Below are 25,409 nucleotides of genomic sequence, written 5' to 3'. Positions count from 1 at the left end.
CGTGTTGTCCTATAAATAAACCCTTTTTCTGTTTATTCATATTTATGTTCCCTGTCACGAGTATCTTGTTAGAATCCTGTTGCCACCCTATGGTGGCTTAGTCAGACTGTACAGAAAGCAGAAACTACACAGGAATATTCAAGTCAGTTTGTCTATGTCCGTTTTGAAGGACATTGTACCGTTGCAGCAATCCAGCATTAACAAACTGGCACCAGTGACTCCAAGTGAGTCACACAGACTCCAGTGCAAGGTCATTTCCCTAAAATGGAGGTCTGACAGTGGTTCTGTTTGCTGTTCATGCAAAACAGCTGATATGAAAAATTCTCAGCTCTTTCAACTCTCATGGGCTATGTTTTAAAAGGCAAATGTTTGCAAATGTTTTTATGTGCAACAATTCCACTTTATTCCTAACTTTCAACTCTGCATCAGCGCATGTGAAACTGCATAGGAGGAGGTTAATGGAGAATGCTGTCCTGTGCATTTGAATTATACCAAGGGAACTGAGTAAGAGCTATCACAGCAGGCAGTCCAGATCAATGTAAAACTGAGAGCATTGTCATGACTCCCTCATCAGCTAAACAAGAATGATACAATATTCACAGAATTCACACAAAGAGTGATGCAGTAACCAAGAGACATTTTTGTATTTAACCGTTTGGCTGAGTGTTACGTACATAATGCAGGAGAAATATCGCTTTGCATTATGATTGTAACTTTTAGAAGGAAACTGTGCCTCATGAATTATTGTCATGATGAAGTATTAATAATTTAGGGACCAGTGCTTGCTATATTGCTATATGCTGCAAAATGTATCTGTGTGTTGGAACAATGAGCATTTATCATGCAGAAGACAAGGCCTCAGAGTGAACTGTATGTCTGTACCACTCGGGGAGCGAACACCAAGTATCGTGTGACCCCATGTGAAAGGTTATCTTGTATACCCCCAAACATGTCTTTGGGAGTTTGTGTCACTGTATTAAAAGCTCTGCACTCCTTAACCTCAGTGAGAACTGCACGTCGCCTCTGAGGTGTGCTTCTCCCATGATCACAAAATAAAATTTGATCCTTAATATCTATATCGGTTGATTCTTCAGAAACTCAGCAACTCTCGTCCATATAGAAGAATTTCCCCCATAATACTGCATGAAATTTGCTTTAAATATTTTAGATTTGGTTTAAGTATTATAGGAAAATAGAGTCAATTATCCAGTTGTTTTATGTTCACATTTTGGGTTGGTTATTAAACACACGTATTGGTGTGTAAGTACAAGACTATCTGATGAAGAGTGCATGATTATGACGTTTGTTCTTTCAGGATATCACACACACATATGTTAATTTGAGACAGCATCTACATCATGTATACTATGCACAATTCAATTACGTTTCCTCTATAGGCAGCTGTTTAGGCACGTTAACTATGTCCATGTCCACTGCAGACGCCATCTGTGAACCACATGAATGCTATTGTTGTTTCGACCAACGCGAACGCAATTGCAGAAGCTGTTGAACATTTAGAGTGCAATCCTAGACGTCACACAAGAAACTTTGTGTGTATAACTTGTGTTGATGACATTGCGTGTGTTTCATGTAAACTGCATGTAAACTGATTCGGCCTATGGTTTATGTGTGGGTGTATTTGTGGATAGGGGTGAGGGGGTAGAGAGGTAAACAGGAAGGGTTTCACGTGCAGTTTTGGCAGGCGCAGCTCCTACAAATATGCTAAGAAAATCTCACTCCATTTAAAGTTTTTTTTTTTTTTTTTTTGCTTGACACCCGTATATATCCTATATATGTTTGCGTGTGATCACATATCATATATCATATTATCATATATCATATGAACTCGATGTTAACACACAGCCATGAGCCTCACTTGCAATACAGTGAACTCGCTGGGTGCGTGGCATCAACCGTTTGAGTAAACCTACTATTACCACAAAAAAAAAAAAACATTTTGGGAATTTCGTCATCAGCGAAGACAGTATAAAGCTCATGAAGTTATGGGTTGTATTTTGCAGGGTTCATTCATACACATTGATTCATTCTCGAAATAACTGTTTGGCTACTAACATAACCTTGGAAAACCAACATGTGGGTCCTCGTTGAATAAGATGAGAAGAGAGGACGCTGGAAATGTTCACACGTTAGAAACGCGTCGCATGCAGTTCTATTCAATTTCATCGTCAAACTTTTTTGACGGAGAGGAAAGAGTGATGGAGTAGCGCAAGAGTGGAAACTAGCGTGACCCTCGTGGCCATGCCCCCACTGAAAGAAAGGAGGAGTAGCCTCGCGTGCTGAGTGAGTGACAAAGGTGTTGAACACGTTTTGAAAAAAGAGTAGAAAGAGACTGCTTCAAACATTACAGGTAAGAACACCCTGTATTCATTTTTAACCATCGCTTAATCTCTGGCCATCATGTACATGTAAATGACTAAGTGTGTTTTTTGGAGTACAAACCGTTGTGTCCACGTGTCCATCCAGGTGATGCTTTTCTCTTTTTTTACTATCACTTTTTACTTATAGCCTACATCACTTCTCAAAAAGCTAGACCGGCTTTGTAGTGTAGTTCTAAATAGTCATGTCGTCTAATGAACATTACATATAACATATGAAACAATTTGTTCTCCATTAGAAGGTCCTTATTGTGTCGGGAAAACTGTTTTATTAATCAAAGTGTGGAGGGCTGAGTGTTTTTGTGGTATCTGAAGCAGGTGCTTAACTCGCGTGTGTTCGCTCGTAGATGGAAAGACCACAGGACTCCGAGTAAAAGGATAAAAGAAAGGAGTTTATTTTATACTAAACATGCTAAAGAAAGCCGAAACGAAAAACACAAGAGGAAACCTTAAGCTAAGTTTTTCCTAATACGTCACACAACTACGGTCAGAAAACTGTGTTGCTCCGCGGCCCAGGAGCCGCTCAACTTCTCCTGAAACCCAGACCTGTCTCAAAGTGGCAGTGTTAAAAAAATCTAACGCGCATACATCCAATAGTAAAGAAAGGCATCCCAAGCCTCTTAGTTGTACATTATTTATAACTTACACATTTTTTACTGTTTATAAACAACAACATTTAGATATATGATCATCACGCACGTGTCTCAAGTGCTTTGGCTCCCACGCGAAGAGTTCTTCTGCCAAAGGGTAAAGGTCTGTGCACCGAACAATGAGCAAGTATAAACTAAACGACTAGGAAGTTCCAGTGGCAATGTTCTTTCTTTGTGCTGAATTGCGTTAACGGATACATTTAAAGTATCATATGTCGTCATATTACGGTGTTGGGGATCAGGGATGTCCTAATGTGAATCTTTGGTTTTAGTTTCGTTTTGTTTTTAGGGGGGGGGGGGCGGTTCGTTCAAGCGAAGTGTGTGGAGCTAAATAAGATTTCACAAATGTTCTGTATTTTCGTAAAATTTAATCTGACAAGACGGGAGATAGAGACGATGTAACTGCACTCCTGCAAAGCATGTTAAACCGATTTGCGATGACGTATGCATTTTGAATGTGGAACTGACAGATTCTAAACTGAATAGTAACAATCATGCAGTGGAGTTGTTTATGTCTGCCTTAACGTCTGAACATAGTAAAGTCACAGATAGGTCAGAGCGTACGTCTTACATCTATTACGTTACAACAATACTGTGTCACTGTAGCCAATCAGAAACAAAAAATTAGTTTCCCCTCACTGTCAGACAGACTGTTAAAACTTCCTTAACTTGTTTCTCTCTCTGTAGCCTGCTACAGTGATCATGTTTTTTTCTTGCTAGAAAAGAAGTACCACATTCATTTCTTCAGTCAAGCGATCATGAAATTTGCTGCTTTTACTGCTTACTTGTAGTTTTTTCCTTTTTTGCTCATAGTTTTCAGATTCACTCTTTTCCTGTCAATGCGTAATTTTTCATTTGGAAATTTCTCAACTCTTTTCTTTCAGATAATTCTCCAGAGATTAAGAGTGGCCTCGTTGGAGAATGAAGAGCCAAAGAGCTCTTGGGGACATCAGATCTGAAAATGAGGATCGGTATGTTAATATTTCATATCTGTTTTTATTTACAATGATTCTATTTCACAACTTTCAGCTCTGCACCAGTGCATGTGGTAAAGCTGAATATGAAGTGAATGGAGAATGTTGTCCTATGTGTGGACCTGGTGAGTCAAACTATCACTGTTCATTCACATGATCACAAAAGATTCATTTAAGTGTCATCACAGAATGCAGTCTAAAACAAAGTGTTACAAATATATAGTTTAAATTTTCACAGATAGGAGTTATTTATAAAACAACAAATTTTTGGTAAAAAATTACAGTGTTTTTGAGAAGAAATAAAAACATAATATTAATTTTTGCTTTCACTCAGGACATCATGTGTACAAACATTGTTCTGAGTACACATCTACAACATGTATACCCTGTTCTCCATCTACTTTCACTGATTCATCCAATGGACTAATGGGCTGTATCCAATGTACAGTCTGTGATCCCAGTGAGTGTGTCCTTTGACTTAATCACATTGACTTTCTCTGACATAAGTGCTACACCAGTTCACTGTTATATTTACAAAATTTCTGTTTCCTTCATAGGTCAAGGGTTAAGAACAAAGACAGAGTGCACATTGACTGCGGACAACATTTGTGAACCACGTGAAGGATTTTACTGTATTGACCAACACAGACAAAGCTGTAGAGCAGCAGTTGAACATTCAAAATGTAAACCTGGACAATACATCATACAAAATGGTCTGTGTTTGTAGAATAAACTTGCTTTGGTGACTCTGTGTCAGTAACTCATAAACCAACTCTATGTAGATGCGTTTTCATAGGCTGAATGGTATTAACAAAAAGGTCTGTCTGTTTGTCAGCTAAAAAAAGTTTTGGGGACTAAATAAAATATTCATGTCGTACTTCAAATAGTCCCAAAAACTGGGAAAAACCATATACATGAATAAATGAATTAAAACTACAGTGTTTTAATCTGAGAGCAAAGATTCCTCCCCCTTATTGTCGCAGAGGAGTTTAAGAGATATAAATCTGTCAGCTGTATTTCTCTTCTGTTAATGACAGATTGTAAGTTTTCTGTTTGGTTTTTGTAGGAACAGCAGATACAGACACTGTGTGTGGTGACTGTGTTGGTGAAACTTACTCAGACGGTTCATTCTCGTCCTGTCGACCACATACGCGGTGAGTTTACTGCAGAATAATTCCAGATGGACTCTTCAGTGCTAACAGGATGATGCTGTGGTTTTAATTTTACCTGACAGGTGTGAGAAAACTGTGTTCACTGTACATTAGCATTGTCTGTAACACTATTCAGTTAGATTCTTCAATTTAATGTATTAATCATTTAACACAAATAACTATGTGATTTAATTTCACCTGACAGGTGTGAGAATACTGTGTTCACTGTACATTGTCTGTAACACTATTTCAGTTAGATTCGTCAATTTAACCGTAACAACCTTGCCTCCTCCCTCGCCGGTTTCAGCCATTCCGCGCTCAGCGTAGCTGGTTTACTAATCACCGGTCTGATCACTCTCCTCCTGCACACCTGCCCTCACTTTAGTTCCCGATTATACATCTCCCTATTTAAACCCCTCCGTCGGCTCAGTCAGTGTGAAGTCTACACCTTCCCTGTGTCTACTGAGCCGTCTTGTGTTTCGTGTTCCGAAGTTTACTTGCCTGTTAACCCGTTTGCGCTCTTTCTTTGGTCCCCTGTTAACCCTGTTTGAATTGTGCCTCTTTCTGTTTGTTCCATTTATAATTAAAAACCTTCAGTTCTCCGCACTTGTGTCCAGCACTGTTGTCCTACCTGACATTAACGTATCAATCATTTAAACACAATAATAATTTGATTGTTTTTTTTAATATGACAGGTGTGAAAATTCCACTGGAGTTCTGAGACGGGAAAAAAGACCAGGAACTCATTCATCAGATACTGAATGTGAAGAAACACATATAGTTCCCATCATCGTTCCTGTTTTATTTAGTATAATTATTCTACTGGCACCAGGACTTTTTTATTTTTGTTGGTACAAAAAAAGAAAATCAGTGACTTCAGGTATGTTATTTATAAATACAGAAATCCTACATCTGATCAACACATTTACCATAAGACTCTGAATGAAAATCACGTATTTTCGGTGCTGGTTTTGGTTTATTAATTGTATCCATCAGGCATTTGTCAATCATGTTAACTTACACCCCAAGAGCTAAAAGACGTACTCAACAAAAAGAATAGACTCTCTTAAAAGTACACATTATTTCTTTGTCATTCCTATTTTCTGTTTTTGTTTGTTGCTGTTGCTTTTTTTTACTTTTTCTTTCTTTTTTCCTAGGGGTCATTTGACCACTGAAGAATGTTTAAGTGAGTCATGCAAGCTTCTTGATGATTTTGCAGAAGCACATTCAAAATCAGAGGGTGATGATCGGGAACGTCATCCTCATGTTGAACGAAGTAAAGACTCGCATGACGTCACTCCACTGCTTCCTGTGCTCCACTGGCTTCCGGTAGCAGCCCGCATCCAGTTCAAGACACTGGTGCTGGCCTACCAGGCCACAAGAGGCTCCACCCCATCATACCTTCAGTCTCTTATAACTCTGTATACCCCAACTAGGACCCTCCGCTCTACGACCTCTGGTCAACTGACGGTCCCCTCACTCCGGGAACCCGGCAGCCGCTCCTCCCGACCTCGCCTCTTCTCCGCCATTGCCCCGAGGTGGTGGAACGACCTCCCCCATGCAGTCAAGACTGCGGAGTCTCTTACCATCTTCCTCAGGAAACTGAAAACCCACCTCTTTAGAACCCACCTGTCCCCCAATGCCTAACCTCCCTTTCCTAAAAAAAAAAAAAAAAAAACTTTGTCTTGTATCTGTGTTTGTCAAAGTATTCCAGGGGCGCAATACGAAGGAGTAAATTGACGCTCAGTCTTATTGCGATGTCTGCTTATGAGGTATTAGGAATCCGACCGATGCACTGATTATAAGTCGCTTTGGCTAAAAGCATCTGCCAAATGTTAAATTATAAATTGTAAATTGTGTTCATTGTCATCTGGCCATTCTATGGGCAGGATAAGAAGAAATGTAATATTGTCACACAAGAAGGAAGTCTCTCCACAGAAACCACGTCAAGGGCCAGTAGAGGAACATACACAATGAAACGCTAAAAATAACAAAATTAGCGCCGTTTGTATCCGGAGCGGCCGCTGCAACTGAAGACTCTTGCAATTCACTCACGCCACAAGCTGCGTCCGCAAATGACCCCGCACGCCCCGCACCTAAACTCCTCACCCTCCTGATGTCTGGAAAAAAGGTAACGCGGCGTTCGGGCCCTCGCATCCAGACTGTGTTACATGTTTCTACCCTCAAGCCATCAGACTCCTCAACTCCCAGTGACTGGTCTTACATCCTGCCCACACACACACACACACACACATACACACTCACTAGACATGTTTTTGTACGTTCCTTCTCAAAGGATTGCACTGACCACCTCTGCTGCTGACAATGCACTTTACTGTACCTTGCTGCCAGTATTGTATTTCTGCTGCAAAATACCATACTCTGTTCACACTACAGCAATTATGCTTACATATATGTTTATATGTATATGCAGAAACTGTACTGATGACTCTGTATTTGTATTATAGAAAAGCTGACTCATAATTGACTTATTTTGAGTATATTTGACGTGAGTGGGGATAAGCAGGAGGGTTTTCCTGTGTGATTTTGGCACGTGCTGCTCCTATGACTGTATTACCATATCCTCATTAAACAAGATGAACAGATGGGACACGGAAATATTTGTATGTCAGAAACACGTAAAATGCAGAATTATCAAAATGCACTGTCAAACTTTTTGTGCAAGAGTATACCCGTGGCCACGCCCCTACCTGTGAAGGGAATGAGTGCCTCGTGTTAAAGCTAGACGCGCTCGATTAACTAACAAAGATGTGGAACTTTATGTGTAAACCACCGAAGGCAACGCCTTGAAAAAAGAACACAGATGATGTCGCACTCTACAGATCATCTAAGGTATGAATGCTTTGTATTAATTTGGAGTCATTTCCTTTTTTTTCGGTATCAACTACATGTAAACGAATAATAGGGGTTTTAAGCGGACAAACCGACGTGTCCGTTGGTCTGTGGTTGTCCAGGCAGGCTTTGCTGTCCAGACTGACGAAGTCGTCTCATCTAGGCCTCCACACTAAAACATGAGTTGTTGGCACATTTGCAATATTACAGGTTGTTATATTGTAGTTTTAGTTATCACATGGTGGTATCCTACAGTGAAAGTTTGTTTATAGATTTATTCCTGTAAACCCTGCATATTTAAAACAACTTAGTGATGACTTGTGCATTTTGAATGTGAAACTGATAATGATTTTCCTTGCCAGAAAAGAAGTATCGAATTCATTCATTCAGTCAAGCAGTCATGAACTTTGTTGCTTTTACTGTTCACTTGTAGCCATCTCCTTATTATTTATACTTTTCAGGTTCATTCTTTTATCTACCAATGCATCATTTTTTACTTGGAAAATTCTAATCTTTTCTCTTTTAGATAATTCTCCAGAGATAAAGAGTGGACCCATATGAGAAGGAAGAGCCTAAGACCACTGTGAGACCTGAGATCTTAAAGAAGGATTATTATGTTAACATTGCACAGCAATTTTTTAGGCACAGTGGCTCTTTTTCACAACTTTCAACTCTGCATCAGTGCATGTGGTAAAGCTGAATATGAAGTGGATGGAGAATGTTGTCCTATGTGTAGCCCTGGTGAATCAAACTATCACTGTTCATTCACGAGTTCCTTTTTCTACCTAATCTCCTGCTTTTTGTCTTAAAAGAAAACTTGCACTTATTTTAGTTTAGTTTAAGAGTTTATTTGTCATATGTAGGTTAACACATGGTCAACGGTACAATGAAACGTGTGAGATGAGAGAAACAGGTCAACTCAGCAATAGACCACACTAGTCGTAGAATAAAAGTACAGTAGGGATTTACTTAAATAAGAGTAGACACTAAGGAGTAGAATAGAGCAAAATAGGGGATTAAAAAAAAATTAATTAAATAAATAAATAAATACGAGTAGGAGAATAAAATAGAATATGAAATATACACTATGTACATGAGAAGGAGGCTTAAAATTAAAATTTAAAGTGGTGAGTGTGAACAACGGTATTGCACATGGGAGGATGTACAGCTTTATGTACCAGTGTAGTGTCAGTGCAGTATCATGTAAACATTGTGAATCAGACATGGAGTAATCAACGTGCAGCAGTGCATTGAAACTGCAGTAGGCAGCGGACAGTGCAGTAGGGAGTAACCCGTGTAGGTAATCAGTGCAGTGCAAGTTAGTAGTGAGTAACAGTGCACTTGAGCAGAGGACAGTGCAACAAGCAGGTAGTCCAGTCTGCAATGGGGGGTGTGTAGTTATGTGAGTTGAGAAGCCTGATGGCCTGGTGGTAAAAACTGTCCTTAAGTCTGGTGGTGCGTGCAGCCATGCTCCTGTATTGTCTGCCAGACGGTAACAAGGAGAACAGTCTGCGTGCTGGGTGGCTGCGGTCCTTAATGATGGGCTGCGGCCCTTGTGAAAGATGTAATACTTTTTCCCGACCTGTAATTTGCTTTGGATAAGCGCGTCGGCTAGATAAATGTAATGAAATGTGTGAGTAAACCCGCTGTTCCCACAAGTTTAAAAAAGCATTTCAAATCAGTAATCACTCACTCACTCATTATCTAAGCCGCTTATCCTGATTAGGGTCGCGGGGGGTGCTGGAGCCTATCCCAGCGCACATAGGGCGAAAGGCGGGGAAACACCCTGGACAGGTCGCCAGTCCATCGCAGGGCAGACACACAGACAAACACACTCACATTCATACCTAAGGGCAATTTAGTGTCTCCAATTCACCTAACCTGCATGTCTTTGGACTGTGGGAGGAAACCGGAGGAAACCCACGCAGACACAGGGAGAACATGCAAACTCCACACAGAAAGGACCCTGAGCACCCGGCCGGGAACCGAACCCGAAACCTTCTTGCTGTGAGGCAACAGCGCTACCGTGCCGCCGTGCCGCCCAATCAGTAATCAGCAGAGACAAAATCAAATTATGCTGGTTTTATTTTACAGTTTATTCATTCATACACGTTGATTCATTCTCGAATTAACAGTTAGGCTACCAAAGTAACCTTGGAAAACCAACATGTGGGTCCTCATTAAATAAGATTAGTGGAGGGGACTACAGGAGTGACGCTTGTGGCCACGCCCCCACTGAAAGTACCGCTGTGTGAGTAACCTCGCATGTTCAGACAAAGGTCTGGAATATTAAGTGGAAAAAAAAATGACCACAACGCTTTGAAAAAAGACATTATTTTTTGGATTGTTTGACCACTGAGAAAGCTAACAGTTGATTCATGCAGTCCTCTGTCTTCTTGATGTTTTTTTAGGAAGAGAAGATATGAGGACAGATGATGATGCTGGGGAATCATTGAGACTAAATCCATAGGGAGAAAACAGTGAAGATCAGCAATACAGTGCAGTGTAACAGCAGTGTTTATAATGTCAGCTGTAGATCTTCATGTTTATGTGTAACACACTCCTCCTACGCCTTATGAGTATAATGTGTTCCGAAAATACACGAGGCAATTATTTTCAACCTGCATCAGTTTCAACAGAGAATTTTTTAATACAGTTGTAAGCAATGAAAACTGACATACAAATTTGCTTAGTGTAACTTGCCCTTAAAATTCCCTTCCTTGTGTGAATGCTAGTCACAGCAGATGATGATATATGGAGTGCCTGCATCACATTGTAGTAAAAATTATTTAACATTGTCCTCATGAAAGCAGAATGTTGAAGTTGTGACAGACTGGCAGTTTAGGGGCACTGATTAAGATGTGGCTATCAGGAGTGTGTACTGTGTATCTGTTGCTTTAGGAACACATTTGTTTGCTGTAAATCCTATAAAATTAACAATAATTTACTGACAGCAGAGTTGCCACTAAAGTTTTCTCACTTTACAGGAATTATTGTAGGTTCTTTGGAAAATTGTAAAAATCTATGCAGAGTAAATGTCTGTAAATGTTACGGTAGTTGGAAAATTACTTTTTTTAATGCAAACTGTGCTATAAGGTAAATCTCCAGCAAATTACAACAGAAAACAGCACTAAATATTGTTTCTGCTCAGGATTTCCCAATGAGCTTATTACAAATGCACATCAGTAACACTAGTGCTTGAGTCATTCTTTTATGGTTCTATCTTTACTTTTTTACTTAATTTTGCTAACCTCGGAAAGAAAATGATTTATGAAATGGTGAGGAAATATCTTGCTCTACAGTCTGTTTGGTCTAGTTTGAAACAATCATTTCATGTGACAGTCTCACAAGCATTACAAACAAAATACAAACTCTTTGGTCAGTCCTTACAGAAAGCAGAAACTGTCCCAGGACTATGCAAGCCACACATTTCAGTGACATAATGACACTGGAGCAATCCACCATTAATAGTCTGTCATACAGACCCAATTACAGGGCGATTTCTCTAAAAGAGCATTAACAGTCTCATACAGATCCAGTTGTAGGGCAATTTATCTAAAAGAGGGAAAAAAATCTGACTGCTTACACATTCCTGTTTAATACTGTTCATTGTTCATCCAAAGCATTTCATATCCTCCAGAGAGTAATCATGTCATAATAAAATGCAGGATTAGGAATTCTCAAAGGATCAATCACTTAAAATGAATATGGTGAAATTACAAATATATATTTTTTGTACAATAGTTCTGCTTCATAACTTTCAAAATGGGTAAGTGCGGGTGAAGTTTCAGCAGGGTTGGATGGAGATCCTGTGTGTGGTCCTGGTGAGTCAAACTGTCATGGTCATGGTAACACACATACACATAAAAATCATCTATACTTGCTAACTTTTCATCAGTTCATGAATCAGACCAAAAGTAAAATCACTGTGTATGTGGTCAGTGTTACACACTGAAACAGTGTCAGTGCCACAATACAGTTTTATATGACACAGGGAGCAACGTTATGAAAACCAGCTGTTCAGTATTTTTTAACATCCTAAAATATCAGTTATATTTATATTAAACACAATACTGTTTCACCTATACACTCTCTCACACACCCTACTCTTCTCACATGTCAGACCATACTATATGTTTTTGTATAGTGAAGGAAAAGCACAGTGAAGACCAACTGTTCAATATTGTTTAACAGCTGTCTTTACAATTGTGCACTTCTTCACTTTTGCTTCATCTTGTACCCATGTACTCCAAGAAGAGGCGAGGGATACACAATCTTGTATTGTTCCTATTCAGCATCTCTTTCTCTACTGAAAAACCTGAGACGGCACACAATTTTTTTATGTTTCAAGAAGTCAAATTTGAGTCACATTCAGAACTCCTTATTACATGCCATATACCAATATAACCAAAGCATATGTTAAATAAAATCTATAGCCCAATCATTATGGATTAGATACTGCTTAATCTGAGCGTTAAGACTCATTCCCTCTTTATAACAGAGATGGTAGACTTTTGTCTGTGTCTATGGGTGTGTGTGTGTGTGTGTGAGAGAGAGGGAGAAAGAGAGAAAGAGCAAGCCAGTGAGAGAGCTTATCTTAGCATCGATGTGGCTTGTTTCTGGCACTCAGTGTTTTAAGCATTGTCTTCTCATTTAATTGATTTAATGGATTTAACGGATTTTCTTCGTTTTTATTTTGACCTCCTAGAGCAGGCTGGTGAGTCCTTTTTCTGTTTTGGTTAGGTTTATTGTTAGGTGTAGGTAAAGGCTTTGGTTAGGTTTATTGTTAGGTGTAGGTAAAGGCTTTGGTTAGGTTTATTGTTAGGTGTAGGTAAAGGCTTTGGTTAGGTTTATTGTTAGGTGTAGGTAAAGGTTTTTATTAGGTTTACTGTTAGGTGTAGGTAAAGGCTTTGGTTAGGTTTATTGTTAGGTGTAGGTAAAGGTTTTTATTAGGTTTACTGTTAGGTGTAGGTAAAGGGTTTTGTTAGGTTTATTGTTGGGTGTAGGTAAAGGCTTTGGTTAGGTTTATTGTTGGGTGTAGGTAAAGGCTTTGGTTAGGTTTATTGTTAGGTGTAGGTAAAGGTTTTTATTAGGTTTACTGTTAGGTGTAGGAAAAGGCTTTGGTTAGGTTTATTGTTAGCTGTAGGTAAAGGCTTTTGGCAGGTTTATTGTTAGGTGTAGGTAAAGGCTTTGGTTAGGTTTATTGTTAGCTGTAGGTAAAGGCTTTGGTTAGGTTTATTGTTAGGTGTAGGTAAAGGCTTTGTCAGGTTTATTCTTGGGTGTAGGTTGTGGGCCCCAGCTGAATGTTCTGTACCATCACTGGATATCTCCAGACTTTTAGAGTGGTATAACATCGTCACAATATATCTTGTTAAGTGCTGTGTGGACATATTCTTTCATCTTGTGTTACAGACATGCGTTCATCTTCTCTCACTTCTCTCACACACCTGCCCCACAGTTTGGAAGTTCTCATTATCCATGGGCGTCAAGGTTAAAAGCCCTTGGCTGCACGGGTATATCTGTGTGTGTGTGAGACCTTGTAGGCTAGTCTTCCACCATCAAGACTCTGTCTTGGTACCTCTGATGGCCTCCTCTCTGCTTTTGCTGTATACTCTACCTTTTGTTCAATAAAGACAAAAGAGCTACCTCAAGTCATCATCGTGCCTGTTTATTATTTTCAACACTTTAAAAATATTGATACCCAACAAGGTAAAGGCTTTTGTTAGGTTTACTGTTAGGTGTAGGTACAGGCTTTTGTTAGGCTTAGAGGAACTTTAGGACTGAGATGAGGTTACTCTCATTTACTCCACAGACTAGTGCTTAGATTAGATTGTTTTCTCTTTGTTTTCCCATAGTTTGCTTATCCATCCTTGCAACTGGTTGTTACAAGGCAGCCCCACACGTCTGGGACAGACAGATGTCTAGTGTTGGTGTTTTGTCGGATCTTAATCGTAAATGATTATGCTCCTGTTTGTGCTGCAGATGCATCATTTAAATGGTTTCTTACAGCAGTAGCTTTATGGTTTTTAATTTGTGTCGTCTTTCGTGCTTTAGTTTTAACTGGGTCATAACAGATGTCTAACAGATACTGTTCCTTGTGTTGCGTTCTCTGATGACAGACGTAGTTTTTCTGTTTGTTTTTGTAGGAACAGCAGATACAGACACTGTGTGTGGTGACTGTGTTGGTGAAACTTCTTCAGACGGTAGTGAGTAGTGAGTAGTGAGTTTACTGTACATTAGCACTGTGACAAGATTCCTCAATGTAACATGTTAGTCGTTTAACAAAAATAACGATGTCATTTCATTTAATCTGACAGGTGTGAGTTCTGATGGTGTTTTGAGATGGGTAAAAAGGCCAAGAACTCATTCATCAGATACTGAATGTGAAAAAACACAGAAATTTTCCATCGAACTTGATGTTTTATCTGGTGTAGTCATCGTTACAGTGGGATTAGCATGTTTTGCGATACATAAAAGGAAGACAAAAAGGTTTTCCATCTTTGCCCCAGAAACAGAAAGGTAGGCTGACTTCAGGTGGGGTTTTGTAAATATGTTAAGAAATCAGCACATTTGGTCCTTGACTTTGAACAAGGATTATTCTTTACAAGATTCAGGACTGGCTTATATGTTGCATCTGTCGAACACCTATCAACTACCTGGCCATGGCCTCCAGAATTATTCATAAACTTCTAGAAAATGTGCAAAGAAAGCTGTGTAGAATCAGTAATACTGGACTTGGTGTGGGTGAAATTCTCAGCCAAGGCCAAATGAGACTGAGTCTAACATTGAGTCAGATGCAGTGTAAGTTTATTGTATAGTTCAAAAGGCATACAACAAACTGAGTCAGGTCCCGGGGAGTGACTGACGCCTTCTCACAAAGTACCGGTTTTTATACACGTTTTCTCAAAAAAAAAAAGATACACATTACCTTGTCTCTTTGTATGTGGGGCGCCTCTGCCAGCCCATCTTCACAGACCCCTCTCATCGCTGGTTTACGTTACTTTATTATTGTTTATTTCCTTTACCTTTAGCATACATCGTCACCAATATTTACTGCCCTGCTAAGTAGTGGAGTAAGATATATCACAAACCTGGAATATTTCACCCTCTCCATATATTAAGACTGAGCACAACACTCTGGCAGAGGCGCCGACCTTATCTCACATGCTGTCCCCTAAAGGGCCACACAGGCCTCTTCTTTTTGAACAAAGAGAACTTGACGTTTCTTACAATACAAAGGATTGTATAGTTTTAACTGTTAATATAAACGATTACATTGATTCACCCCTATAATAATGAATACATTATTGTTACATTGTTTATCATGGTAACTACAGTGGTTATCTTAAAGGAGAGTAATATTTCTCCAACATTGGATCAGTTCAGTCACGCCAAAGTATAATTCACAACCATAGGATTTTTCATGCCCTTAATAAAATCTTCAGAATTAATGAAATGAAGCGAAACATCCAGGGTCGTGATAATCCTGAGGTCGATGCCCCCACCCTCCGTTGTCATTCACTGGCCACGTGTGTTTCCCTCTCATTCAGCTGTCAGTGTTATGATACAGTGCTTTCTGCTGAGACATTAGTACAGATTCTATAAATAAGACACAGATCATCTGCTTGTCAGTCCAGTCAGTTACCGCTGACTCATCCACTTTTCTTAACATTATTTACAGGAAAAGCAGAAATGGATAGAGAAGACATCGGTGTGGAAAAGAGTCACGAGTGATGAATGTGATGAAGAAAACCCAGCCTCTGTGATAGACTGTATGTTTTAAACAAACTGTTGCAATAGGAGCAGGAACTGGAATCAGCCAAACATACACTACATACACTGAAACAGTGTCAGCATCACAATACTGTTTTATATGCCACGGAGGAGGAACGTCATGAAAAGCAACAGTTCAATATTTTTAACAACTTAAAACATCAGCTAAATCATCATCACTCTTAAGGTGAGGTCTCATTTCTGTAAATCTCTCAGACACTCTCGTATTCAGATATTCTTGCTTTCTGGCCTTTCCGACCAGAATGACCACCTAGGAAAACATTGGAAATTAAAGCTGGAAGTTTCAGACACAAAGAAACACTCTGTAATTTAAAAAAAGGGCCTATAAGGATGAGAATCCTTAAACGCATTCATGGTTTGGTTTGCCAGTAGGCTTCATTGTTTCTTTCTCTGATATCTCTGATATCTTATTTATTTATTCATTTATTTTCAGCAAATATGACACATCAAGTGTCTTTTCAGTTTAACTTGGATCATTTTTGGTTGTTCCTGATAAAACTATAAAGACATTTTTTTCTAAAACAGTAAGGACAGTTGTTGTGTTTAGGTGGTTGTACGTCTCTGTTGTACTTTGTTCACCATTCTTGCAAAACTTTTAACATGAAAAATCTCAACTCTTTCATTTTGGGGAGTCCACCAGACACTAAATATGTCATCAGAAAATGAAGGATTAAGAGCTCTTGAGAAGTCTATGCCTTGAAAAGAAAACAATCACATTACAAATACATCTTTATTTTAGTCATATTTTAGACCTCATCTGTTTCAGACATCCTCTGTGCAATCGTAGACAATCCGTCAAACAACGTCTGTTTGTCTAGAGTCCAAATTGCACTGATGACACCATATTTGTATTATCAAAAACTTAATGTAATTATTTAATACATACGTATTTAAGTAATAAATAATAAACGCTAACATATTGTGATTAGATCTGTACTCACAGGCGTCATTTACATTGCGGACGCTGGGAACATGTCCCCACCACTTTTTGTTGTGGCCCAGTTTGTCCCCACCACTATAAAAAAGTTGTGAACACATCGAACATGTCATTGTCCCCATCATTTAAAAAAAAAAAAAATGATGGTTACTTATCATAACTGACCTACTTAGAGTATATTTGTGGGGAGTGGATGTCAGCAGGAGGGTTTCCCTGTATGATTCTGGCAGGTTTTGTTCCTACTACTGTATTAAGAAAATTGCACAAATTTATTGAAAACTCACAAACTGATGTCTCATATATCTGATGACACATATGCTTATCGTAAAAATCATCAGTATTTGCAAATTTCTCACCAGTCCACAAGCCAGACTTAAACTAAAATAAACTCACTATGTGCGTGGGTAATCATTTTAGTAAGTCACCACACGGAGTATCTGTATCTGCTGCTCCTACTAAAATATTACAAAAATTTCAAACCCGTCATCAGCACAGACAAAATTAAGCTCATTAGAGCATTTGAGTTTTACTTTACAGAGCCATTTCATTAACAACACACACACTGATTCATTTCCGAGATAACAAGAGACATAATTTTTGTTTTGCATAATTTTGTTTTGTATTAAAATAACCTTGGACAACCCACATGTCATCATTAAACAAAATGAACAGAGAGAATACGGAAAGATTCGTCCACGGACTTCTTGTTGCCAGACCGGCTTCATCGTCTGGTGTGAGGCAGTCGTCTTATCTAACGCACAAAAAACATGGAACATAATTGTTCTCGCTTAAAAGGTAGGTATTGTGTCGATTTTCTAGTTTAATTTGTCAAATGATGATCCTAAAACAGTGTATTTGTGAGGTCGAACGAATTGCGAACGTCTGTGTCCAATATATTTTTAATTTATATTCACCAATGAGTTTCCAACGGACACATTTGAAATATTACAGGTTGTTGCATTACATTTTTAGCTATCATGTGATGGTATCCTGGCGTGGGCATTTGTTTTCAGATTTATTCCTGTAAACCCTGCATATTTAAAAAGACTTAGTGATAATTTGTCTATGTTGTATGTGAAACTGAAAATGACTTTTCTCGCGAAAAAAAGCAGTATCAAATGCATTCATTCAGGCAGTTACATTGCTTTTACTCTTTACTTGTAGTCTTTTCCTTGATGTTTACACTTTTTAGTTTCATTCCTTTCCTGCCAATCCATGACATCTCATTTGCAAAATTCCCCTCTCTTTTCTTTCAGATAATTCCCCAGGGATTATGAGTGGCCTCATTTGAGAATGAATGTCCGAAGAGTTCTTGGGGGCATCAGATCTGAAAAAGAGGATAATATCTTAATACTGCGTTTATGTTTTCTATGTACAATGGTTCTATTTAATAACTTTCAGTTCTGCATTAGTGCATGTGCTAAAGCTGAATATGAAGTGGATGGAGAATGTTGTCCTGTGTGTGGACCTGGTGAGTCAAACTATCATCGTGTATTCAAATTTTCGCAAGTGATTCAATTAAGAGTCATCACAGAGTACAGTCTGTGACCCAATCACAGGTAAAACTAAACTCACACATGCAATTAAAGAAATGTTTAAATGTTAAATTTTCATGTTTAAGTGACACCCAGCGGTCACGACGGTCAGTTGTACAAATGCTTTTACAGAGCAGTCGTATTAAATAGAACAAAAATCTGTTGTTACTGTTCACAATAAAACACCTTATTAAAAATAAAATCATTCAAGCATGGAAAAACAAGAGGACAGACAGACACTAGGCAGCACACTAGGGGAGTGATGGGTAAGGAGGATAGATGAGAGAGTGAGCAACAACGGCACACGATCACATGCTATACTTTGTAACGTATTGCAAACCACTGCACTCAGATCAGTGAGGTGCTCAAAAGAGCGCCCCAACTGCGCCCCGCGACGTTGTCTGGGAGGAAAAGTACAAGAAGCGATAGACTCTGACACGTAGAGGGAGACGTTAGTCAATATCAATCATCTACGATGTACATGTACACACAATGCGTTTCGATACCTGCACAATTAGCTTTAACTGATTTAAGACCTAGAGTAGACAACAATCGATGCTGTGACCTTAAAATGAAGCAAACAGCAGTCAGTCACAGTGCTCAAAACAAAGGGAAAGTATTCCCAACAAAAACTCTGCACATACAGCAAAGGACCAGCGACTCTCACCCACAGGTAGCAACGTGCTGACCACTCGAGTCACTGCTTGCTTTCTCCTCCAGCGTTCCACCGAAACACCAACATGCATGTTAGCCAAGCATCACAACAGGTCAGAGTGCAAACACACACACACATAACACTACCCTTACTCACTTAACTCCGAGTCGCAATCCCAATCCTAAACACAACAACCACAGCATTGACGTGAAAACCTAAGGCGTGTGTTTTCCAAACCGTTTTTTGTAGAATTGGCCTAATTAGTCTAGCTGGGAGCGTTACCTCATATTTTTCCTCTGGGTCCTAATGGCCCCCTACTGGAAATGTAAACTAAACTGTTGCAAAATATATTACTTAAATGTTCACAGATATTACTTATTTATTAAAACACAGATTTTTTTTGTAAAGAATTACAAAAGTGTCTATGAAAAAAACATAATTATGATTTTTGTTTTCTTTCAGGTTTTCATTTGTACAAACATTGTTCTGAGTACACATCTACATCATGTAAACCCTGCACTCCATCCACTTTCACTGATTTACCCAATGGACTGAGTCAGTGTTTCCCATGTACAGTCTGTGATTCCAGTGAGTGTGTCCTTTGATTTAATCACAGTGAGTTTCTCTGACATAAGTGTTAGACTAGCTTTTATATTTATACAATTCTTTTTTCCTTTGTAGGTCAAGGGTTAAGAACAAAGACAGAGTGTACATTGACTGCAGACACCATCTGTGAACCACGTGAAGGATTTTACTGTATTGACCAACACAAACACAGTTGTAGAGCAGCTGTTGAACATTCAAAATGTAACCCTGGACAATACATCATACAAAATGGTCTGTGTTTGTAGAATGAACTTGTTTTGGTGACTCTGTGTTAGTATTTCATAAACTGACTGTATGTGGATTTTCGTTTTCATAAGCAGAGAGGTTTTTCATAACTGAATAACACTTAATGTATAACTGTACAATTTTACTTTCTGCTGCAGACACAGCATTAACTGACAAAGGGCTGAACTCCCTCATGGGCCTTTGACCTGAGACCGTGACTTCTTTTTTTTTTCCTGATAATTTACATTGAGCTGAAAAATTTGCCACTTCAGACAATCTTTTTATTTCTTTGAAGGCGGTGTGGTGAATTCTTCTGAAACAGGCTTTTGTTACATCTACATTTAAATCAGGGCCTAGAGTAGTTAGATAAGGTTTGTGATTCAAGCTGGATCTTACACACAGATTGGCTTCATGGGACATGCACTTCTATTTTCACGTGTGTGTTTTTTCTTCTGTTTTCCTGTGTGTGTCTTTTCTTCTATTTTCAGCTGTTTGTTTTTTTGCTGTTGTTTTAAGATGATGTGAAATGTAACTGTGATGTTCTAGAGAAACAATTTGTTGCAAAGGTTTGTAATTATGTAACGTTAGAATAATATGCGTTTAGTGAAGAGAATGTCTTACACCTCTTCACTTTTGCTAGGGTTTATTGCAGTGGTGTTGTTAGGTCCGATCATTTTGGACAGGAGCCCTGAATATTTTAAGCTTAGCCCCGGATATTTTTGCCCTGAAAAAAGACGTGTTTATAACAAAACAACAGACAGACTGTGTAACAGAGCGGATCTTGACTTGCAGCGTCCAGAAAGAGGGGAGAGTAATCAAGCGCTGCACAGTGTGCACAAGGTTGGAAGGGGCGCGGGCCCGCACACAGATGAAAGGTTTCGGTTTTTCTTGGCCCTAGATTTAGCCTCTGATCTTTTCAAAAGCTGGAAACGCTCCTCGTTTATTGTTTTGTTTACTTTTTGTTAGGTTTACTGTTAGGTGTAGCTACAGGCTTTTGTTAGGGTTAGTTAGGAATTGTAGTTGTTTTTGGATAGAGATGAGGTTACTCTCATTTACTCCACATACTAATGCAGAGAGTAGTTTATTTTCTCCTTGCTTTCCCATAGTTTGCTTATCCGTCCTTGCAACTGGTTGGTACAAGGCAGCCCCACACGTCTGTCCCATGTGTAGTGTTGGTGTTTTGTTGGATCTTAATCGTAAATGATTATGCTCCTGTTTGTGCTGCAGATGCGTGATTTAAATGGTTTCTTACAGCAGTAGCTTTATGGTTTTTAATTTGTGTCGTCTTTCGTGCTTTAGTTTTAACTGGGTCATAACAGATGTCTAACAGAGATTGTTCTGTGTGTTGCATTCTCTGATGACAGACTGCAATTCTTCTATTTCTTTTTTGTAGGAACAGCATACAGAGACACTGTGTGTGGTGACTGTGTTGGTGACACTTACTCAGACGGTTCATTCTCATCCTGTCTGCCACATACACAGTGAGCTTATTGTCCTTTAGCACTGTCTGCGACACTATTCTTCGTTGTAACATGTTCGTCATTTAAAAAAATAACAATGTAATTTTATTTGATCTGACAGGTGTGAGAGTTCCATTGGAGTTGTGAGATGGGAAAAAAGGCCAGGAACTCATTCATCAGACGCTGAATGTGATGAATTACATACAGTTCCCATCATACTTGGTGTTTTATCATGTGTTGTAGTTACTGGCGTGGGATTAGGACTTCTTTATCACTGTTACAAAAAAAGAACAACTTCAGGTACGTTATTTGTAAGTATAATCAATGAAAATATACATTTACCTCCAACCATTGAAAAGCAAGTTTTAATGCTCTTGGTTGGTGTTTTGTTTATTACTTTATTAGCATATGTCAAGTGGTCAACAAAAGATCCCTGGAAAGATCACAAAGTACTTGAAGTACAGCTTGCTTCTTTTTTTTTCTTTTTTTTACGAAAATAAACTGCATAAATTGATTTTTGCAGTTTTCTCAATGTTGTTGTTGCAGGAGCACAATCTGCCAATCTGAGTTGTGATGAGTCATGTCTGGTTTTTGGCAGTTCAAAACAAAACCAGGCCCCCAGGCAAGCCTGCATAACTGAAGTGCTGTACAGTAACAATGGAACAAACCCGCGCAGTGTCTGCTGATGTAAACAGTGCTTGAGGTAGAAGGTGTATACACAGAAGGTGCATTACATAATGACACAGTGCATTCAGAAGTATACAATATGTCATTATTTCATATGTTTAAGTCACTATTCTTTCTGAAACCGAAACTCGTTCAATAATATGTTTTACTATGTCAGTGCATAAAGCTTCCAAAAGACACATGGTTCTGAAAGTGACTGCTACTCAACATATTCAAACACTTTCATGTCATATCATGTTCCAAAAAATTGATTTGGAAACCTTTGAGCAAAAAAGGAGGATCTCAATCAGTCTTGTGTCTTGTAAAGTCAGTTGTATTTTTTCTCTGATGATGATAGACAGTGCAGCAGTTCATGTGAGCACTGGTTTGAATCTAGACTGGGAACACTGGTTATCTGAAGTGTTTGGCAGTCCATTTACCAGAATACTTAAAATGTTAGTCCCATCTGCAACTCCCATGATTACCATGTTTGTGACTCGCATTGTGACGAAACGTACATATACCAATGATTTGAGGAGGTTTATCAATTTTTCTACTTGCCGTAAAAGACGGTAGTGCAGACAAAACCAAATTATATTAGATGACCTTTAACCCAGCACTGATTTGTTAAAAAATGAAGTGTTTGACTTGCAAACTTTTAGCGTGTATGTATCGTGGGTATGAACTGGACGTTCAGACGTGAGACAAGTGGGATAATGATCAGCTGTAACATGGACACACCCCTCCAAACTCAAAAAGCCCAGACAGCGTCCAAAACGTGACAGAATATTTCTCATTCAGAAGGTCTATCATATAACTACACTGAAGAACTGAATGACTTTGTATGACTGCATTGTTTATTGTCCACTCTAAAGTTTCATTTATTTTGCAATATTATACGTGTGACCTTAATTGTTGATACAAATATGATTCGTGGCAATTACCTGAGTCTGATGGGACAGCACCATGTTTAGGTGTTCAGTATAAATGTAAGTGTTCAGTCTGAAAATAATGAAAGATTGTTCGTATGATGTAAGTTCACGGAGTGCTGGAAGTGGATGAGATTATAACCAGGTAGCATTTAAGCTTAACTATTTGTTTTTCTTTGTTTGTCACATTAGTTAGAGATAAATAAATCATATGAATTATACTGCTGAGTAGACTCATTCGTTCATTCATTCATTTTCTAAGCTGCTTTTCCTAATTAGGGTCACGCGATTGGGGGGGGGGGGGGGGGGGGCTATCCCAGCATTCATTCAGCGAAAGGCAGGGAAACACCCTGAACTGGTCACCAGTCCATCGCAGGGCATGAGTAGACTCAAGTTAGTAGAATTTCTGAGATGCCTAAAGTTTCCTGCCACCTTAAGTATTAGTACTCTGTCTTGGGCAGCAATTTTCTTCACACGAAAACTATGTGTAAAGATAAGCATTTTCTGCAGAACTGGGGTGTATTCCAAATATGTGGTTTAGTGACTGACCCGGCTGAATTAAGCCAGAGTAAGTAGTAAACCGTCTAATAGAAAAGCCATATGGCATCATTTCTCCTAGCAAAACAAAGCCATAAGCCATATTGGTTGATTCTTCATAAATTAGCGACTCTCTTCCATATAGAAGAATTTCCCCCACAATACTGCATGAAATTTGCTTTAAATATTTTAAATTTGGTTGAAGTATTATAGGAAAATAGAGTCAATTATACAGTTGTTTTATGTTCACATTTTGGGTTGGTTATTAAGCACACGTATTGGTGTGTAAGTACAAGACTATCTGATGAAGAGTGCATACTTATGATGTTTGTTCTTTCAGGATATCACACATACACATGTTAATTTGAGACAGCATCTACATCATGTATAATATGCACAATTCAATTACATTTCCTCTATAGGCAGCTGTTTAGGCACGTTAACTGCGTCCATGTCCACTGCAGACACCATCTGTGAACCACGCGAAGGATATTGTTGTTTTGACCAACGCGAACGCAATTACAGAAGTTGTTGAACATTCAGAGTGCAATCCTAGACGTCACACAAGAAACTTTGTGTGTATAACTTGTGTGTATGACACTGCATGTGTTTCATGTAAACTGCATGTAAACTGATTCGGCCTATGGTTTATGTGTGGGTGTATTTGTGGGTGGGGGTGAGGGGGTAGAGAGGTAAACAGGAAGGGTTTCACCTACAGCTTTCGCAGGCGCTGTTCCTACAACTGTGTTAAGAAGATTTCACTCCATTTAAAGTTTTTTTTTTCTTGACACCCGTATATATACTATATATGTTTGCGTGTGATCACATATCATATATCATATTGTCATATATCGTATGAAACTTGATGTTAACACACAACCATGAGTCTCAACTGCAATACAGTGAACTCACTGGGTGCGTGGCTAACAAGATAAGCATCAACCATTTGAGTAAACCTACTATTACCACAAAAAAAAAAAAAAACATTGTGGGAATTTCGTCATCAGCGGAGACAGTATAAAACTCATAAAATTATGTGGGTTGTATTTTGCAGGGTTCATTCATACACATTGATTCATTCTCGAAATAACTGTTTGGCTACTAAAATAACCTTGGAAAACCAGCATGTGGGTCCTCGTTGAATAAGATGAGAAGAGGGGACGCGGGAAATTTTCACACGTTAGAAACGCGTAGCATGCAGTTTTATTCAATTTCATCGTCAAACTTTTTGACGGAGTGGAAAGAGTGTTGGAGTGGCGCAAAGGTCGGAACTAGAGTGACGCTCGTGGCCATGCCCCCACTGAAAGACAGGTTATGTGAGTAGCCCCGCGTGCTGAGTGAGTGACAAAGGTGTTGAACACGTTTTGAAAAAAAGAGTAGAAAGAGACTCCTTCAAACATTACAAGTAAGAACACTCTGTATTCATTTATAACCATCGCTTAATCTCTGGCCATCGTGTACATGTAAATGAATAAGCCTGTTTTTTTGGAGTACAAACCGTCGTGTCCATCCAGGTGATGCTTTTTTTCTTTTTTTACTTTCACTTTTTGTTTATCCATCACTTTTCAACAAGCTAGAAAGGCTTTGTAGTCTTGCTCTAAATAGTCATGTCGTCTAATGAACATTACATATAACATATGAAACAATTTGTTCTGCATTAGAAGGTCCATATTTGTGTCGGGATAATTGTTTTATTAATCAAAGTGTGGAGGGCTGAGTGTTTTTGTGGTAGCTGAAGCAGGTGCTTAACTCGCGTGTGTTCGCTCGTAGACGGAAAGACTTCCACAGGACTCCGAGTAAAAGGATAAAATAAAGGAGTTTCTTTTATACTAAACACGCAAAAAAAAATAAGCCGAAACAGAAACCACAAGAGGAAACCTTAAGTTAAGTTTTTCCTAATACGTCACACAACTACGGTCAGAAAAGTGTGTTGCCCCGCGGCCCAGAAGCCCCTCAATTGCCTCCTGAGACCCAGACCTGTCTTAAAGTGGCAGTGTTAAAAAATGTAACGCGCATACATCCGATAGTAAAGAAAGGCATC

The 25,409-nt window shown here is 38.9% G+C and overlaps 2 protein-coding genes across 2 annotated transcripts in view; both read left to right on the top strand.

The window, feature by feature from the left end:
* Nucleotides 1-4,051: 4,051 nt before the first annotated feature.
* On the top strand, nt 4,052-6,504 carry LOC115821692 (tumor necrosis factor receptor superfamily member 14-like). The gene is made up of 6 exons (XM_030785496.1): nt 4,052-4,145; nt 4,355-4,480; nt 4,578-4,733; nt 5,087-5,174; nt 5,867-5,996; nt 6,391-6,504. The coding sequence occupies exons 1-6, from the start codon at nt 4,052-4,054 to the stop codon at nt 6,502-6,504; spliced, it is 708 nt and encodes a 235-aa protein (XP_030641356.1).
* Nucleotides 6,505-18,132: 11,628 nt separating this feature from the next.
* LOC115821691 (tumor necrosis factor receptor superfamily member 14-like) overlaps nt 18,133-25,409 on the top strand; it is a 99,987-nt gene continuing 92,710 nt past the window's right edge. Inside the window, exons 1-4 of the mRNA XM_030785495.1 lie at nt 18,133-18,226; nt 19,408-19,533; nt 19,627-19,782; nt 21,170-21,257. Coding sequence (XP_030641355.1) covers nt 18,133-18,226; nt 19,408-19,533; nt 19,627-19,782; nt 21,170-21,257 — 464 coding nt within the window. The remainder of the gene's footprint in view (nt 18,227-19,407; nt 19,534-19,626; nt 19,783-21,169; nt 21,258-25,409) is intronic.

The sequence above is a fragment of the Chanos chanos genome, chromosome 9 (genome assembly GCF_902362185.1).
Source record: "Chanos chanos chromosome 9, fChaCha1.1, whole genome shotgun sequence".
Classification (NCBI taxonomy): Eukaryota; Metazoa; Chordata; class Actinopteri; order Gonorynchiformes; family Chanidae; genus Chanos; species Chanos chanos.
This window is presented reverse-complemented; position numbering and strand designations above follow the sequence as displayed.

Excerpts from the sequence above, each read along its gene's own strand:
- LOC115821692 (XM_030785496.1), top strand. The coding sequence starts at position 4,052 with ATGATTCTATTTCACAACTTTCAGCTCTGCACCAGTGCATGTGGTAAA. Across the intron at positions 4,734-5,086 it reads ACAATACATCATACAAAATG|GAACAGCAGATACAGACACT; the intron begins GTCTGTGTTTGT and ends TGGTTTTTGTAG. Across the intron at positions 5,175-5,866 it reads TCCTGTCGACCACATACGCG|GTGTGAAAATTCCACTGGAG; the intron begins GTGAGTTTACTG and ends TTAATATGACAG.